The sequence below is a fragment of the Lutjanus erythropterus genome, chromosome 3 (genome assembly GCF_056507025.1).
Source record: "Lutjanus erythropterus isolate fLutEry1 chromosome 3, fLutEry1.hap2, whole genome shotgun sequence".
NCBI classification, from domain to species: domain Eukaryota; kingdom Metazoa; phylum Chordata; class Actinopteri; order Lutjaniformes; family Lutjanidae; genus Lutjanus; species Lutjanus erythropterus.
Window position 1 is genome coordinate 3,235,918 of NC_139319.1, and position 15,510 is coordinate 3,251,427.

Consider the following 15,510-nt stretch of genomic DNA (forward strand, 5'->3'; position numbering starts at 1 on the left):
GGTACTATTGTGGGGGCTGCGGTAACAGATGTTAAATGTGTCAAAAGGAGGATTTCTTCCATTTTAACGTCAATCAGCGATCAAGAACGCAGTTTATTTCTTCAGCTATGAGAATGACCTGCAGACTACAGGTAACCTACAGGTGATCTAACAGGATGTTCGTGTCTCTTCCTCTACTCTCTCGCAGGTCTGTTGAAAACCGCCCGACTTGACTGCAGACTTTCGTCTCCACCTCGCTGCCGCCTGATCTCATCTACTCTCCAGGCGAGGCGCAGTTCAACTCGAACGCACCTATTGATCCAGTTAATGATCAAGTCACCAAGACTGAAGCATTTGATGTCGCAAAATAAGGAACATATATATCTCATGCGCACTACATACAAATGGTAAATACTGTTGAATAAACTGAGTGTATACAGTGTGTGAGGATTTTAGCCCGGCTAAAATTTTTTGTTATGTTCCCACATGCACCATTTTTTATTTAAACAAGAAACATACAGCCTTCTTCTCTCAATACTATTGAGCACCACTACTACAAAACAGCAAAAAAATTAATCTTAGTCAAAATTTTGACTCATTCCAGCCAAATCATGCACACAACCATTTCACTAACGTTAACTGACCGGTGGTGTGAAACACTGTTGTACGAGTTTAAATCAACGCTGAAAACTTCACATTTTGTCAAACACAAAAGTAAATAAAGGTACTTTTACCTGATTCTGGAAATCCTGAACAGAGCCCCCATATTTTCACTCACTGTGCTGATACTCTTCTGCTCTTCCTTTTTTACTACAAATCTCCGCCCCCTTTCACCGATTTTCCCGCCATTCGGAGACTCTAGGAGCTCGCATTAGCTGACGAGCGCGCGAATGATTTCTTTTTTAAAATAACTTTATTTGAATCGACAAATTGACAAGAAATAGAATAGTATTGCTTCTTTTTCGGATGTCAAAGTCACGACATATTTATATTGACAGAGTTTTTTATAATAAGACGATGATGATGACTGAAATAATTAAGGTTAACTATGATATATAAATCTAAGCACGCTGTTGTATTGTAAACATGTATACACAGTTTTTTTTTTGTTTTTTTTTTTGTTTTTTGTTTTTTTCCAAAGCAAACTTTATTGTCATGTTGAAAACATACAATGTATACACGCAGGTTACACAACCACTGTACTGTACTGGGCCCCGTTTCCCAGAGCCTGTTATTTCTGTTATTATCTGTTATTTGATTCTAATGATTCTAATTTTGATTTAATGTACTCTTTATATTTATTTTCTAAGTGTCTGTAGTTCTGGTTGTGCGGCTGTTACACCCCAATTTCACCTGAGAGATTAACAAAGGTAGTCAAAAGTACCCGCCTGCAGGGAAGATGGCGGACAAGGGCGCCGCCATAGCTCTACTCCATACCGGAAGTCTAAACCGGAAGTTGATCTTTTTTTAAAAAGAAAACTTATTTAACGTATATAAAACGAGACGCGGATTGTTCACGCAACAATTCAACGTAAAAGCTCTACTCCATACCGGAAGTCCAAACCGGAAGTTGGTCTTTAAAAAACAAACAAACACTTTATTTAACGTATATAAAACGAGACAAGGGATTGTTCACACAACAATACAACGTAAAAGCTCTACTCCATACCGGAAGTCGGTCTTTAAAAAAAAAAAAAAAAGTCAGTGGTGGAAATATTACAGTCTTTATACAGTATGTAAAACTAAGATGTTAGCTAGTAGAAGCCTAAAATAATTACTAAGTGATAATATTAATGTTTCATTGATTTACAATTAATATTAAGACGTTATTAAACAACGTGAATACAATGTGTGTGTGTGTGTGTGTGTGTGGGGGGGGGGGGTTCTCACATCATTCACACTAGAACTGAACAATAATCACCTTCACATTAGCATGGTTAATGTAATTGTTATTTATGCTGAGTGTTAAAAAGGAGGCCAGCACTGTAAATAATTAGTGGTGATACGGTGTAAAGACTGTATTCCCCAGATATTATGCACGATCTTGTTTGCAGGAAGCTGGCATGCTCTCCCTACCTTTCCTGTATATGGCCCAGCCTGCCCACCAGATGATTCCTTCATTAAACACAGGACACACTCCCCACACATTATTTGCTCAAAAGCATAGGACAAAAGCTTAGCTAAATGATTTCAATCCTGCTGGTCGTTTCCTCACCCACTAGGGATCTTCCAGGATGAGAGAGGGGCATCATGAGCAACACAGTGGCCCCAGACAAGTGTAACTGCAACAGAACAGGGAGTTCCTGGGTCTGGAGAGGTGTTCATTTCCAGGTTTAACTATTAAATGAATGCAATAATTAGATTTTCCTATTGTCAGACTGTCAGTATTCTATTAATAATTAATAATTAATTTCTGAAATACAGTTAAACACATTACATTATCATGCTGACAACATTAAGAACTTGACTTGGACTTCTCTTTTTTGTGATAAAAGTTTTAATGCATTCATTTCCAAATCTTCCAAAATAGAAAAACAAACATACAAAGAAATAAAATCAAAAACAGGGGAAAAGTATGAACAACAATGGAGATGAGCAAATAAAACAGAACATGAAACAATGAAAAAACAAGACAAAACAATTAACAATAGAACAAAAACTAAATCAAGCTCCCACTGGCCATCATGATTTCTGCCTGCAGTCGGGTCATGCCTTCTTCTTCCAAGATTTTGATCAGCTTCTGAAAAACAGTTAAATGATCCAATCATACCTTGTGGTGCTCTAGAGAGTGCACTGTTTTGTTTATATGTTTTCCAAAGGAATAAAATATTGACCACAATAACCCAAAAATTCCCTTTCATTTCCCAAGCAAGCTAGATTGACCATCTTACCTCTGGGAGCATAACATCGAAGACAAAATCCAGGAGTCTTATCTCCCCTCTCTTTATTTGCGCTCCTACACATGTGACCTCCTCAATGACCCGCAGTAGCTCAAGGATCTATTGAAAAGAAAAGTACAAATCAATAAATTCATCTTTTATATGTTACATCTATGAGAAAACACACAACTGATGACATTTTAATTTACCCGCTGGTCACTAAAGTTCAGGGTCCTCAGTTTTAAGTGCCGTTTCAGATTAATTGAGGTGGATGGGTTCTGCCATAGGAACATCCTATTGGAACGGATCATTCCATTCATCAGATCATCGTGTAAGCTCTGAAACCAAAGGGTAAAGGGTGAACATGTAATCACTGATAAGACAATGTAATTACCAAGAACACAATCTATTTGAAAGTTACCTTGATCTCCCCCTCCTTGCTCAACAGCATCCATTATCCTGCAAAGATGGAAAAAAATGACTGCCAGCAGCTACTGCAGAATCATTTATCAGTAAGCATCTCCAGATTATAGACAGGAAGATACCTCCACCTGAAGTTCACCTGACATTTTGTGATAAAAATATTGTAATGCTTGTGGGTCAAAACTGTTATCTTCTTTAGAAAACTTTAAATTCTTTTGGGAACATTATGTTGGACATGGTTTTAGAGAGCAGACTTTTTTTTAACACTACCTGTGAAAACAGCTAATATTTGGGGTTAATAATTCCCCCCAAGCTGGCATTTTCTCATAGGGTTTAAATAAAGGTTCATTAAGCCTTTCTTTGAAAAGTGCAGGCTTAGTATGTCAGTGTTCATCTTTATTTTTGTGTGACACTACATACAGATATTTAAGTAGTAGTACCTTGCTCTGTCATTCATATCTGTGCATCCACAGTTGAATGAGTCATTGAGATGTTTATGGCACTTTCCGGCACAATCTTTGTGCAGCCAGACCTTGCACATTTGGCACTGCACCCATTCCAGAGACGCAGCATCTGGGTATAACAATCTAACCGCATAAAAGACTTTAACATTTTATGTTTGAAATTAAACACATACACTATCCAACTGTTATCCTTGTACAGTGCATGTGAAAGCATTTTCACAAATACAAAAGATAGTCACTTTCTTAAAAACAGTGAATAGGCCTTTAAGTGTTCAGTTCTTAAATTAACTTTTAAACCCACCTCTGTCCTGTGTTTTGTGATGTCTGGAAAACACAGAATGACTTTAGGTCAGCCATGTACAGTCGTTTGTTATCAGAGGCCGTCTCTGCCGTGGTTGCCTGAGCAAGTCAATTTGTAGAATTAGATCCATGCCTACCTGGCAAATATGTCATGAAAATTATAATCCAGATAATCTAGCATCAAGGACTCTAAAGACAACCGTGTGTTAAACTGCACTTTAAAGCAGTGCAACTCAATATAACACTGATTAAATTATGGCAAACTTATACATGCAAAAACACATTATCATTCAACATTACTGTTACATGTAAAATGATATGATCTCAGACAGATACTTATCATCATACCCTGGAAATGCACTGCATTTGCTGAGTGGTTTTCAAGGTTCCTCTGGATCACACTGTCAGTTTTAGTAATGAATTTGGGACAGAGAGGACAAACTCAGAGGATGACAAGACTGTGCGCTCCAGACTGGATTCTTTGGTTAAATAGAGGGGTGCATCTGAAAAAGGAGATGTCAAACAACATTGATATCTAGAAAACTTTACAGATCATAAGGTTAACACTACACGTGCTTCTTTTTGCTTATAATGTCCTCTCCTTCAGCGCTCGTTCTCACTACACGCTGTCCTGCTATCAATAAACGCAGGTGGCGATGTTGCACACTTTCTTTAGCTAAGCTAACGTTAGCACGGACCATCGAGTCGAGCGGAGAAACAACCTTCCCAACTCATGTCACTCATTACATACATTACATTTGTAGATAGCATAAAATTGTATCTTAGATCACACGCTATACGTTTTAGATAGAGGATAATTAACACTCTTTCGCTTACCTTTCTATCTCTTCGTATCTTCGTATCTACCGTCTGGACGCTCCGTCTTATAAGCGACAAGATATACGAAGAAGACCGACTTCCGGTTTGGACTTCCGGTATGGAGTAGAGCTATGGCGGCGCCCTTGTCCGCCATCTTCCCTGCAGCCAGGTCCCTCTCAAGGTAGTCAAAAGTAGTGTGTAAATGTATAAGTGTTTATATATATAATGGCATAATGTGACCCTTTCTTTGCATTTTTCGGCACAAAATGCTTCATTGTATTAATTTCTATAACTATTGACCTCCAATACTAAGCTAGTTATTGTTTATAGTAAATTACAATTCCAACAAAAAAGACTTAAGACTTAAAAAAGATAAAGATTTATGATAAAGCCTTACTTACACCATCTAGTGGTGAGCATCGGAAATTCTTTTAATGTATTAATTAAAGGCAGAGTTAACTTGTATCCTCACTAAGAATAAAAAATAATGACCACATGATGGGATCAAAAGTAGAGAGGGCAGAAATCCCCCCTTGGCAATTATCACTCAGAATAAATTATTATCTTATATCAGTCAGAATCACTTTATTGGCAGATATGTGTTCACATACAAGGAACTGAATTACATAATTTGGCTTTCATTTGCTCTCAGTACAGAAAGAAAGATAAAGACATAGTTTGTTTACACACATACACACACGCACACAAACAAATTAATAAATAAAATCAATTAAACAGGTACAAACTGTAGTTGGAATGTTGAAGCTTACAGTTAAAATGACCAAGAGTCACCTGAGGGCTGTACTACGAAGGAAGCTCAACACAGCCAGGCTTTCTTTGCATGATCTGGATCGACAAAACCTAAAACCTCAATCAGAGATAACGGGTATCATGATGGTGGTTATCAACTGACTTTGTTAATCAGGCTTTTGTCAAAATCATCAAGTTGCTATAATTATGAGCTGTGGAAAATATACTAAATACATTACAGCAAAAATCAACATTGTTGCTGCAAATAAAGCAGGAGAAGAAGAATGATGTCAGAAAACGACTGATGGACTAAATGTGGTCTAAATGCTGCCGTTTATTCTAACCTGAAAACTGCACATTAAACAATAAAACTCCATCCAGCAGATTTAAACATGATGAAGTCTGTCTGACTCTGTCCTTTGATGACAGAGACGAGGACATCACTGAAGTTTTTGACCAAACCAACGTAAAATGAGTGTAACTGATTTAAGATTGTCTGTGATAAATGATGATGAATTTTCTAATCAGTGATCTGAGCTGCAAAACCAGAGACAAAACAGATAACAGTAAAAAGTATTCAAAGTGTCTGTAGTTGTTTCATCATTATTTTAGTGTGTGGATTATATACGATGTCAATTTAAAGTGTTAATATGATCTGGAGCAAACAGGAAAAATGACTCTGCATCACCAAACAGAGGTTACCATGACAACATGATGCAGACAGTTTGTGCTGCTGTTACATTTTTACATTATATGGATTCGTTTGGTGATATAACGAACATACAGCTCAGCAGCTTTTCATTTTTAATGTCTTTCCTCAGCTTAAAAGCTATATTGCTCATAAACAACCTTGTTAGGTCCATAATTAGTTAAAGAACGGCGCGTTTTACAGACGATTTATTCTGAAACTCTGAACATAACCTGCTCTCGACCAGGTCATGAGTTTAGCATCAGTTACCATGGTGATCTAGCAGGTTAAAAGAGAGCCGCCTTTGTGACACTGAAAATCCTGGATTTAGACTCAACATAGCTCGCTAACCCATTAATCTTGCTTCGTAGTTACACCCCTCTGCAAACTGATTTTTAAAGTATTTTGTAATGAACTCCAGGTGCAAAGGAGGACATGACATTTCACAATAAGGGTTTTATAAATAAACAAACAGGTGAGTAGATCAAGCACCTCTGCCTGTAATCTAAAACTGATTAAAAATAAAGTTGCATCATCATGTCTCTTTCAGTGAATTCATCTATAAAATAATTATGTTATTACCACAACAGATTAATTTAGGTAGATTTAGTGTGTGGCTCTACAATATAATGTCTATATCAGGGTAAAGGATTTATATTAAATATTTATATTGAATCTGTATCACTGATGGTCTGTAGGAGGAAACTGTTCTTGTGTTAAAGCTTTAAAAAAGTGGTAGTAGTGCTGACAGTATAAAAGGTAACACACAAAAAACAAACATAGATATAAACACAGACAGCCATTCACACAACAATAACAACTGAAATGTACACAGACTGATAACTTGGTCCAATTTTAAAAAACATGCAGAATTATAGAATCACTGTAAATTCCTGTAGGGAAAAAGTAAAATATTCTTGATTCTGACATTTTGGTAAAGTGTTGCCTATAAACTGCTGTGTTGGTCTCCTCTGTTGTTCCGGGGCTCAGCTTTTCCCATCTTATAGTTGTTGTTGTTTGGCCTCATCTCTTCTCGTCTCCTCTTACAAACTCCTGTGAGAACATGGGAACCAGTTTGTGACTCCACATTTACACAACTTAGGAAACTTTGTGTAAACTGCTAAGAATGTAATAATAATCACAGTAACATTAAAATTGTCTGATATCAATAAGCAGCAGAGTTTTGTGCACTATACATGTTCAATAATATTTTATCAGATTTTTATTGACTTCACAGTACTTGCTTTTTATCATTTTTATTTTCTCTAACTGTGTTTTATTGTGCACCAAAGTATCAGGAAATTTCCTTTAATGTCAAAAATTTGGCAATACAGCTAATTCTGATTATTTACCACATTATGGACAATTTATGGAAAATAACTACATGAAAAGATGTTCAAAGCAATAAACTGTACGACACTATAAAACTGTTCACATGCTTAAAGGAGCAATCTGTAATATATTTACTGAAATAAATCAACATGACCAGGATACGTCATCAGAAATGAAGCTGATAGAGTTCAGACTGTAGAGTTGTTGTCACAGAGCCGCAGTGTTCTCCTTTGAAATTTCTTTTCTGGTTTGTTTTTGTTTGTCTGTTTCACGTTAATTGGAGATCAAATTAATGTTGAATGATTAAGTATGACACGACCTCGTGAACTGAAAGTTTTCTGTTTGCATCAAATCCACAACTTCTGTGTCATAATTATGAGTTCCATTTGAACGCAGCTTGTGTTCAGGACAACAGATTTAACTTTACATCAACAGACAAGTCAGTTATAATCAGCTAAGTTTAACGGTGAGCTTCTCTTGTGCTCGTGTCGGTTCAGTTTCCCTCCAACCTGCCTGAGCTTTGAGTTTCGGGGTGACAAAACTCGCTTCAACCACAGATTGTATATTTAATAGAGATTCAAACTATTTAACATCTATCTAACAACTATCTGTGCCTCCAACTCCCTATTTGGACTGCAGTCTTCATTTGTGAAACTCTTTGCTCCTTTAAGTATGATGCTGAATAAAATTCTGTAGAGAAGTTTGTGACTTACGGATCTTTCCAAGTTTCACCAGGATCAAAAGAACACCTCCAACAACAACAGCAACAGCAAGAACGGCACTAACAGCTCCACCAACAACTTTAAAACTGACAGCCTCCATCTCTGCAGCATCTGAAGGAATATCAGACAGAGTCGAGCTGAGAAGAAGGACGATGTGCTCATTTTTACAACGTTCATCTACGGTGTACTGCTCAGGATTTAAAGAAATAAAAAATTCACACAACTCCACAGTCAGATTATCTTGTACAAAGAGACAATGCAGAATGAAGTGTAACAAAGGCCGTTTTCTACAGAAATATTTAAAAACATTTACCTTGGTTGTCCGGGCGAGTCGCTTCCTCCACTGGAGGTCCAGATGTGTTGGAATCACTCGTCTTTGTCCTGTTCTGTTGGTCCTTTTTCACTGATTCAAATGAGAAACAAAACTGTTGAGGCCATTTTTCAAATAAAATACAAACAAAAAGATCAGACACAAAATTGATCCATACAGTATTAAACTGAACATGCTCACCAACAGTAACTTCAACTATACAACCGGCCTCCAGTTTTGGGACGTAACATCTGTATGGTCCGCTGTCAGACAGCTGTGCTGAGGAGATCAGCAGAGTCACGACTCCGTCGTCCAGGTCTTCATGGTTGAGACTCGTCCTGTTTCTGTACCGAGGCATCTGTGCATCAGGTTGGTCATATTTACGTCGACAGGCGTGGACGACCTTGTTGAATCTCTTCCAATCAACTGTCAAGGTTGACAAGTCGACCGGGGGATTCAGACGACATTGTAGACTGATGTCATCACCTTCCACTACCTCGATCGCTGGTTTGGGGCAGATGGCACGAAACTGTCCTGAGGAAACAAAGATTTACAGACTGAGCACCTCTGAAGGAGACGCTGACACAGCTGATGTCTTTCAATGTAATGCTGCTGACGCCTCAGGCCTTTCCCCGCAATAAATAATAAAGTTTAAAAAACATTGATCAGCTGTCAAGGTTTGATGCACCGAACATCTGTGATCCAGGATAACTGTTATTACAAAGATGGATAGCATCTGTCTGTTATATCTGGGTCTCCAGTCCATTTGAACTCATCAAAAGGTGAGACGAGAAATATAAGAAACGTTTATTTAACCATTAATTAAGAACAAATTTTTTATAGCATCTGCCTGGCAATGCAACCAGCTGTAGAAACTTGAGAAATGAGATCCAGATATTCAGAAGGTTACAGCTCCAGATAATCTGACAATCATAACTTCTGTCTACAGCTGCAAAGATGTATCGATGATCAGATTAATCACAAACTACTTTGATAATCGGTTTGAGTAATATTTAAATTAATTTCGGTATCTTTGGCCTGGGAGCAAAACAAAACATCTGAAGACGTCATCTTGGGCTTTGGGAAATATTGATCAACATTTTTTACCGTTTTCTAACACCAATTAATCGAGAAAATAATTGACCGGCTGACAATAAAAATATTCATTAGTTACAACACTACCTCTGTCTTCTGAAATAGCTTGTATTTGTCATTTTCAAGATGCTCAGTAGTCTAAAGTAAGGTTGCAACTAACCACAACTGTCATTATTAGAGCATCATAAAATTATTTTGTCAGAAAACAGCAAAACCATGTCTACCAAAGTGTACAGCCCAAGGTGACATCCTCTAATCACTTTTTGGACAAACACTTTAAAGCCACACATGATCAGATTACCAGCAGAGAAAACCTGCAAGAAGTCCTATTTATTTATTTATAAGAATATTTTTTGCTCTTTAAATCATCATTGTGTCTTTGGTGTGGTAACCTCGCCCGTCAGTATATAACAGTTACTGACACAGAACATGGCTGACATAACAAAGTTACAAAGATCCAGTGTACTACAATTACATATAAAATACCTGTGACAAATAATCAGGTTGTGAAGCTTGTAAGACACGTTATTACCTCTTGACACCCTGAGAAGTTGATTCTACTTATTTTTCTCGTGCCGCCCTTCGTGGTGTCATACTGGATTTATTTATGATATTTTATGTTACATAACTCCTTATTTTCACTCTCAGTACACCAAGTCAAAACAACAAGGATTGAACGCAAGACATTTGAACAAATATCTCATGAACAAAAAAACAAAACTACCGAACAAAAAGGCAGTAAGTGTGCATTCACCTGCTACATTATTTATCCTCTCAAAATGGCGATTGTGTAGCATTAGCTTTGTTTTAAAAACACTCAAAGTGTAAACTTACCCGCTACAAACGGTAAAATACAAAGTACTGTCACCAGTATCACGATCATTGTCACGGAAAGGTAGTAATTAAATGTGAGAACGTCGTTTTGACACCGATCCGGCGATTTAATGTTGTAGAAAGCTTTAAATTTTCCGCGAAAGAGTTACGTGAGAGGGAGGAGAATCCCAAACAGGAAGTCAAGAGGAAATGGGCGGGCTTTAATGCCGAACCAACACTAGGAGTTAGCGGCGTATAAGGTATTTAGTTGTTGTTCATTATAATAAAAAAAGGATCTACACATCAATGACAGGATATTATTATTATTATTATTAAACAAGGCATTTAACTTTGCACCGCTGTCTAGAAGGGAACCAGAGAAGGCTCTCGCGAGATTGATCATTTCAATCAAAAGCATGATCTTTACCTGATCTGAACCAAGGGTTTATTGTCCATAAAACTACCTAGAATTTAATCAGTTTTGTCGTTTTAAAATCAAACAGTTTGTTCAACGTTACAACAAAGAAATAACGCATACAAATCTCGCGAGAATTTCGCTAATCAAGGGTTCCCGTTTAAGACATGGCTGCAGAGCAGAGCCCACCTAGACCACACTGAACATCACCCTTTACTGATACGTTGCAACCCCCCCCCCCCCCATTTTTTCTGCTTTAATTCGTAATAATCTATTTTAATACATTTAGCGTTATTGTAAGATTAACTGGTTGCAGGTTTAGCTAGGCGAACCCAATAAACTTGAGTGCATTTATTAATCCCATTAAAATTTTGAATAATTTTTGGTAGCTCTATGACCCTGACGCTTGAAAATTCAGACAAATGGTCACTGAGGAAAATGAGACCTGAAAAACTGCAATACAACAAAAGGATAAAGTCTGCTTCAATACGGTTGTTTTTTCACCACTGCACATAACACCTCATCACATTTCCTGCACATGATGAATCTAAAGTTACTCCTGGACATATTATTTCCGACATAATTTGGTCACATGAAGCCTCCTTTGTAACAATCTTACAGAAAACTGCATACATCAGTATTTATAGTTTAACATTTAATTGAATAAATATTAAACACTTAAACTACGAGCACCATCCTCATTAGTCCAACAAATTAAGTAAAACCCTGCTGAACATTTGTTAAAATCCAAACCAAAACACTTAAGTTTAATTTAATTTAAAGATATAAGTTAGAATTTTACCCGATCGGAGACTTCCCAGTCCACATGCTGAAAGTTTGCAGTTTTGCAGTCACCAGATGTAGGTCAAACCCTCCTCGTGCGGAATTTAAAACGGTGACGAATTAGGTCACGTGATCCACTCAAGACTCCTCCCCTAACATTTTCCCGCGATTTGCGGGGCTTTCGCGCATTTCAGTGGCTGAAGACAACCGCGGGAGATTCAATAATGAACTTTTTGGCGGAATAATATTTCCCGCGAAATGTACTGTGTTTACTCCCGCACTTAAAGTAACGATCTTTCCACATTCTTTCATTTTAATGTACAGATGAGTCGAAAAAGAAAATAAGAAGGTCACCAGCCTGCAGAAAGTTATGACTGATTTGAGGTGAAACAGTTTCCAACTCTGATAAATATTAAAATAATTTTAATATGTGGGTCAGATTCAAAGTTTTAAAGAAGCCTGTTTTTCTACTACAGAAGTGTTTCTCAAACTCTGGAGAATGCCTCAGTGGCGAGGCATTAAGCCAGGTGGATGATCGGGGTAAAAATAGTGAAAGTAAGTTCAATGAATATGATTTATGAAGGGGTAATAAACAAACCTGCTCATGCAACCATGCTGACCTTTTTACTTTTATTTGCAGGGTGGGGAGTGAACTTTCTTTCAGTTTCTGAAGGGGGCAGGCCAGAAAAAGTTTAGGAACCAGTGAACTATCAGGACATCCATGAAAGATTATTAAGAGCACATGTGAAAAAAAGTGAGTTCTGAGTTTAAGGTAAGAATTTAGACTTTAAACTCAAGAATTTGATATAAATCAGGAGTTAATCAGGAGAACTGTGAAGAGGGGGTTTTCCCAGGAAGAATTCGTAGGAACGTCTCAGAGTCCACCAGGCTGACCGCACATCAATAAAATGTAATTAAGAAGAAAGTGGCATACTTTTTTCAAACCCCACTCAGAAAATTCTTTTTTCTTCACTCTGTTATTTATACACACCTGCATCCAGGTGTGCAGAGCAGTTAAAGGTCTTGCTGTCTTGTTCTGACTGACTGGTCTGTGCTGGACTTGAACTGGCCACTGTTCCCTACAGAGTGACCCCAGAAGATCACACTTTAACTCTTGTGCAGACATTTCCTCAACTTTAACGTAATATTTTAAAACTTTGACTTTGACTAAAACTTTTGCAACCAGAAAAACATCAAGTAACCAATTATTTTTACTCAAATATTGTATGAGAACAACTTTCGAAGACTGACACTTGATTATTTGCATTTTTTGTCCTGTAATTACCAGTTTAAGTTAAAATTTTTACACCAAAACACTGTAATGTAATGTAATGTAATGTAATGTAATGTAATGTAACGTCAAATTAAGATGCTCAGATGAAGTTTAACATTAACAGTAACACTCACATGCTACTTGTGTTTGTTAAACATCAACCTAAAATGACCATTATTGAGGCACAAGTTCACAAGTCGGGTAGAATTTAGCACTTTTATGTTGTTATATTGTTACTTTTACTTTATTTAATTATTTAAATTTGTTTTCTAATCACTGCCAGTGACAGACTCAGTCGAACTGGGGATGCACTGATCAGATACAATCAGTGTTGGTCTAATCCTGACTCAAAATCACTGGACTGGATGTTTGGGAAAACAAAAAAAGTACAATCGAATACAATCTATAAGCCTAAACTATTACGTAAACGTCCAGCGAAAGTTTGAGTGAAATGTTGTAAAGAAGACGGTCACAAATAAAAAATAAAAAAGTTTTAAATTTCATTTTGAATGTTTAAATGATGCTGATCGATCAGAAGTACATCTGCACAACTGCAGTAAAATCCCAACGTGGCCACGTGCAAAATCTCATTCTCCTGATGAAAGAAAACGTTTCTTTGGCGCAGACCTTTTTCAGTGAACATGAAAACTGAAATACAAAACTGAAAAAAAATGTAATTAAATATCGCAATTTCAGTCAAAATAATCGAAATCTGCAGAAATCAGAAAGGCAGCTAAAAGTTGTCGATGTGAAAAAGTTTAAATAAAAAGAAACATTCATGTTTGTGGGCGTTGTACTTCTTCCTTGATGGGAGCAGAATATTTGTTTCGAGTTTGATGTTTTTTAGACATTTAAGTTAAATAATATGTATCCATTTTTAGCTTAGTTGTTTAAGGGAGGGACAGAGATGTAATCAGATTTGTATCAGCAGATACTCATGTTGAATCATCGTTGTGTAAAACAGAATCAGAGCAGAAAGAGAAAACAAAAATGTCGTGCATCAGGTACCCTTTTTCCCCATATTTATTTGAAATTATTTCAAATGATAAAAACATGGTTGATTAACATGAAATGACCACAGGGTTTCTGCTCTTTAGAGTGGACAAGGTGAGAAGAGGAGGAGACAAATGTGTCGGGTCACCTGTGCGACAAGGTGAGCGTACATCCGTGACAGGAAGCGTTCTCCATTTTGTTGTTTTTGTGTCGTTGTCGACGTCATCCGCCAAGCCCGACCTGCCCTCACTACAGTACCCGATCTTCACAAAAGGATCCCCAAAATGTTGGCTCGTTGGTAAAACCTCACACGCATCCATTCAACTCATTCACCCTCATGGCCAAACATCCAGAGAAGTGCTACAGAGAGTCCGCTCTATCAGACCAAAGCTCACCGACTGGAACATCGTTATAATCATCTCTCTTTCCTATATTACAAGCTTTTTACAACATAAAAATAGATCATTAACTATGATTACCATATTCCTTAATGTAAATATACAATATTTATTGCATTTTCAAATAAACTTGTTTCTTATTTACTTTGTTGTCATCATCTCCCCCCTTAAAAACAAAAAAAAAAAACAAAAAAAAACAGAAAAAAACAAAAATCAAAGCACTGGTACCGATGAGAGTGACAACAGATTTGTGTAAGGCAAGGACCAGCAGGAGGCGCTGCATCACTGAGAATGAAGACTCTGACCTGAACAAGGATTTCAGTTTGTTCTGTTTTTTTCCTGCATGCCATCTTAGTTTGACTATGATGTAATTAGTGTTTTAAAGTCAAGCTTAAAGAAAAGTGTAGTAAAGAACCTCCATCTGCTTAATCTGGCACTTAAGTGTTCCTGTTTTTTTTTTTTTTTTTTTTTTGGTTAGCTGCTACCAACTACAATCTGTACAAACTGCTCCTTGCATAGCAATTAAACAATAAATCGTCTTTCTCTGGCCGCACAGTCCTTCTTAAGAAAAAAAAAACAAAAAAACAAAAACGGCCACCAGCAGCAAAAGTTAAATGATGGATTCAGAACAGAGCTGAGCTTTTTGACCGACTTCCCTGGAGAGAAAGTTTTGATAAATGATCCCTTATTAACACCTCCAAAAACTCTGCACTGCAAACCTGTAGCCGAGTCACATACACTTGGTCCAGTAAACATGATAATAATAATTTAGTGTTGGTCTCCACTGTGGAACCACAGGGAGTCTGGAGAAACATGCTGGCTGTGTGAACTACAGTTGGTCAGACACGTCAGGGAAAAAAAAGAGAAAACATAGGGATGAACCCTCTTAGTTTTTATAGTTTTTTTTTGTCACATTGATGTAATCCTTATCTCATAAGTGCATAAAAAAGCGCCATGCACAGTGTCTCGGTTTAGCAGTTAAAGGCATAGTTTGGATTATTTAAAGAGGGGTTGTATGAGGTACTCGTCCACAGTCGGTGTAGATGACGGACGACACGCCTACAGTTTGGAGAA

At 37.2% G+C, this 15,510-nt stretch overlaps 2 protein-coding genes across 6 annotated transcripts in view; both read right to left on the minus strand.

Annotated features, from left to right (window-relative positions):
• Positions 1–10,744, minus strand: part of LOC146329430 (butyrophilin-like protein 2) — a 29,571-nt gene extending 18,827 nt beyond the window's left edge. The window contains exons 1-5 of the mRNA XM_084714425.1: positions 10,596–10,744; positions 8,868–9,200; positions 8,670–8,759; positions 8,348–8,467; positions 7,257–7,355 (exon numbers count right to left, since the gene is read on the minus strand). Coding sequence (XP_084570551.1) covers positions 7,257–7,355; positions 8,348–8,467; positions 8,670–8,759; positions 8,868–9,200; positions 10,596–10,644 — 691 coding nt within the window. The 5' untranslated portion in view covers positions 10,645–10,744. The remainder of the gene's footprint in view (positions 1–7,256; positions 7,356–8,347; positions 8,468–8,669; positions 8,760–8,867; positions 9,201–10,595) is intronic.
• LOC146329431 (uncharacterized) lies at positions 2,547–5,038 on the minus strand. Of its 5 annotated transcripts, none has more exons than XR_014769815.1 (4): positions 4,883–5,038; positions 4,394–4,548; positions 3,722–4,144; positions 2,547–2,978 (listed from the first exon to the last, which is right to left on the minus strand). XR_014769815.1 is itself a non-coding variant. In XM_084714686.1 (4 exons), the coding sequence occupies exons 1-4, from the start codon at positions 3,307–3,309 to the stop codon at positions 2,639–2,641; spliced, it is 348 nt and encodes a 115-aa protein (XP_084570812.1). In that variant the 5' UTR covers positions 3,310–3,334; the 3' UTR covers positions 2,547–2,638. The 5 variants fall into 5 exon arrangements, 1 of the variants encoding a protein (XP_084570812.1); XR_014769814.1 differs by lacking the exon at positions 4,883–5,038 and adding an exon at positions 3,068–3,196 and having other exon boundaries at positions 4,047–4,144; positions 4,394–4,872; XR_014769813.1 differs by lacking the exon at positions 4,883–5,038 and having other exon boundaries at positions 3,722–3,868; positions 4,047–4,144; positions 4,394–4,872.
• Positions 10,745–15,510: the final 4,766 nt, after the last annotated feature.

Bases quoted from the DNA above. Each gene is read 5' to 3' on its own strand.
- LOC146329431 (XM_084714686.1), bottom strand. From the start codon at position 3,309: ATGCTGTTGAGCAAGGAGGGGGAGATCAAG. The intron at 2,979-3,067 runs GTAAATTAAAAT...TCTTTTCAATAG, and splicing joins TGAACTTTAGTGACCAGCGG to ATCCTTGAGCTACTGCGGGT. The intron at 2,720-2,870 runs GTAAGATGGTCA...ACTGTTTTTCAG, and splicing joins TCGATGTTATGCTCCCAGAG to AAGCTGATCAAAATCTTGGA.